At 36.4% G+C, this 1886-nt stretch overlaps 1 protein-coding gene across 1 annotated transcript in view; it reads left to right on the top strand.

Annotated features, from left to right (window-relative positions):
• Positions 1-1886, top strand: part of LOC117121981 (fibrillin-1-like) — a 20939-nt gene that overhangs the window by 5257 nt on the left and 13796 nt on the right. Inside the window, exon 2 of the mRNA XM_033267435.1 lies at positions 1643-1798. Within this exon, the coding sequence (XP_033123326.1) occupies positions 1643-1798 (156 nt within the window). The remainder of the gene's footprint in view (positions 1-1642; positions 1799-1886) is intronic.

Genomic DNA, 1886 nt, shown 5'->3' on the forward strand with positions numbered 1-1886 from the left:
TCAATGCAAATGCAGAGCGTAATAATAATAATAATAGAAATGTTATGTCAAGCGTTCACATAATTTATTATCGGTCCGCCGGACCGATTTTGGCCCCTGACCAAATTTTTCCTGACAGGCCAACTAGTTCTTCGGGTCCCATAAAAATCCCTGGTAGGGTTCACGTGGAAAGTCTTTATGGCTTAGTATGATCCAAATTGTGCTTTTAGACCACAATAGGGATTAGCAATCAAAATAACGTTAGTTGGATAAGCAATCGTTGGTCCAACGACCTCCTTGCGGCATCGTACGACGGGGGTTCACGTCTGTCCAACAGTGGGGTGGGATTTCCCTTCTCCGTTGGCGCCATTACTGGTTATCATCACCATAACCCGCTAACCGACGCACGTAGCCAACATAATACCGTGAATATAGATGATGTTCGCAGTAAACGAAGCTTTGTCTTTGATTTATGGTGTCATTTACAACCCTTTCATTGGATTAACTTTCACCATACCTTATTAATTCGTTTAATTACCTGTGCAGATTATGCTGTCGTGGGACAAGTAATTTCTATTTTTAGCTTTTTAAATTGTATTACGTATGTCGCATATACGCAGTAAATTCTTTTAACGGTAAAAATACTTTTAAAAAATTAAATGTTGATAGTCGAAAATTTGATAAAAACTGTGGTGATTATTGGGACAAAAATGTAATGTTTCATGAAAATTTATTTTAAATCAATTGACGTTCGCAAATAGCAAGAATCTGTTAAGGTGTGCTATTTTCGTATCATTGATTATTAATATATTCACAAATCTGCATTGTAGTTTCTCGATTGAAGTACATTCAAAACTTTTTTTTTATCGACTAGAGGCCTAAAGTAACTTGATGCGCGTTTTATTGTGTTTAAGCATTCATGATAGCATTGAAATTGAAATATTTAGTATGAGTTTATTTAATTGGAAAGTTAAATTAGAAAAATACGTGTAATCAAGGGACACGGGTATTGTAAATAATGATTAGGCCTACTGAAAAAAAAAACTGTTTCTTTGTTGCGCCTATTTATTATTGTTCCAGGGTTTGGTTCGGTTCCTGTGGTGAATAAATAAGGACCGATGGAATGATGAACAATAAATAGATAAATAAAACAAGACCGTAGCCAGGGGGTTTCTAGGGGTTCGAAAGAATCTCCCTTTTCCCGAAATGCCCTCTTAAATCATTATTAAAAAGGACCATTTCAAGCAAGTTTTTGAAATTAACTACAAATATTTGAAATTTTTGCATTTTTATTGCCAGCTATGGACAACTGAGGTGTTATATTTTAAAGATTTATCTCACCATGGTGGGGCAGAGGTGGATGTGGACTCAAAGTGCCCTTTTGTGAAAAAAATAGAATCCCCCTTTAAAAATCCTGCCTACAGGCTTGTAAAATAAAAATTAAAATGAAGCTGGGGAGCTGAGTTAACCGACGGGACCGGCTTTCAATTAGATCCGTCGCTATATCAGTGTCCACATGAAGAGGATTGCATAGATTAAGTTAACAGGTTCATAAAACTACGCGAAGAATAACAAACTCGATGAATTTATTGAACAATAAAATGAATACTGATGCAGATTAACTAAATTACAGCCATGTTCCAATTATTCTTATATTTTTCAGGCAAGTCGTACTGTTTCTTCGGTTCGTTCACATTTCAAAACTTATCCCGTGAATGTTACGCTGTGGAGGGGCTATACACGTGGAAATCATGCTGCTGTGATTTGCTCGGGGAGTCTTGGGGTCCTCGGTGCGAAAACTGCCCTCATGTAACGTCAGGTACCGTAAATGTTACAGACGTACTTATTCATCACATTTACACATAGCTTCATAATGCCTATATTATATAGGCCTATATATATATATA

This window comes from Anneissia japonica, unplaced genomic scaffold (assembly GCF_011630105.1).
Source record: "Anneissia japonica isolate Jap-2015-1 unplaced genomic scaffold, ASM1163010v1 scaffold352_len1594369_cov220, whole genome shotgun sequence".
NCBI classification, from domain to species: domain Eukaryota; kingdom Metazoa; phylum Echinodermata; class Crinoidea; order Comatulida; family Comatulidae; genus Anneissia; species Anneissia japonica.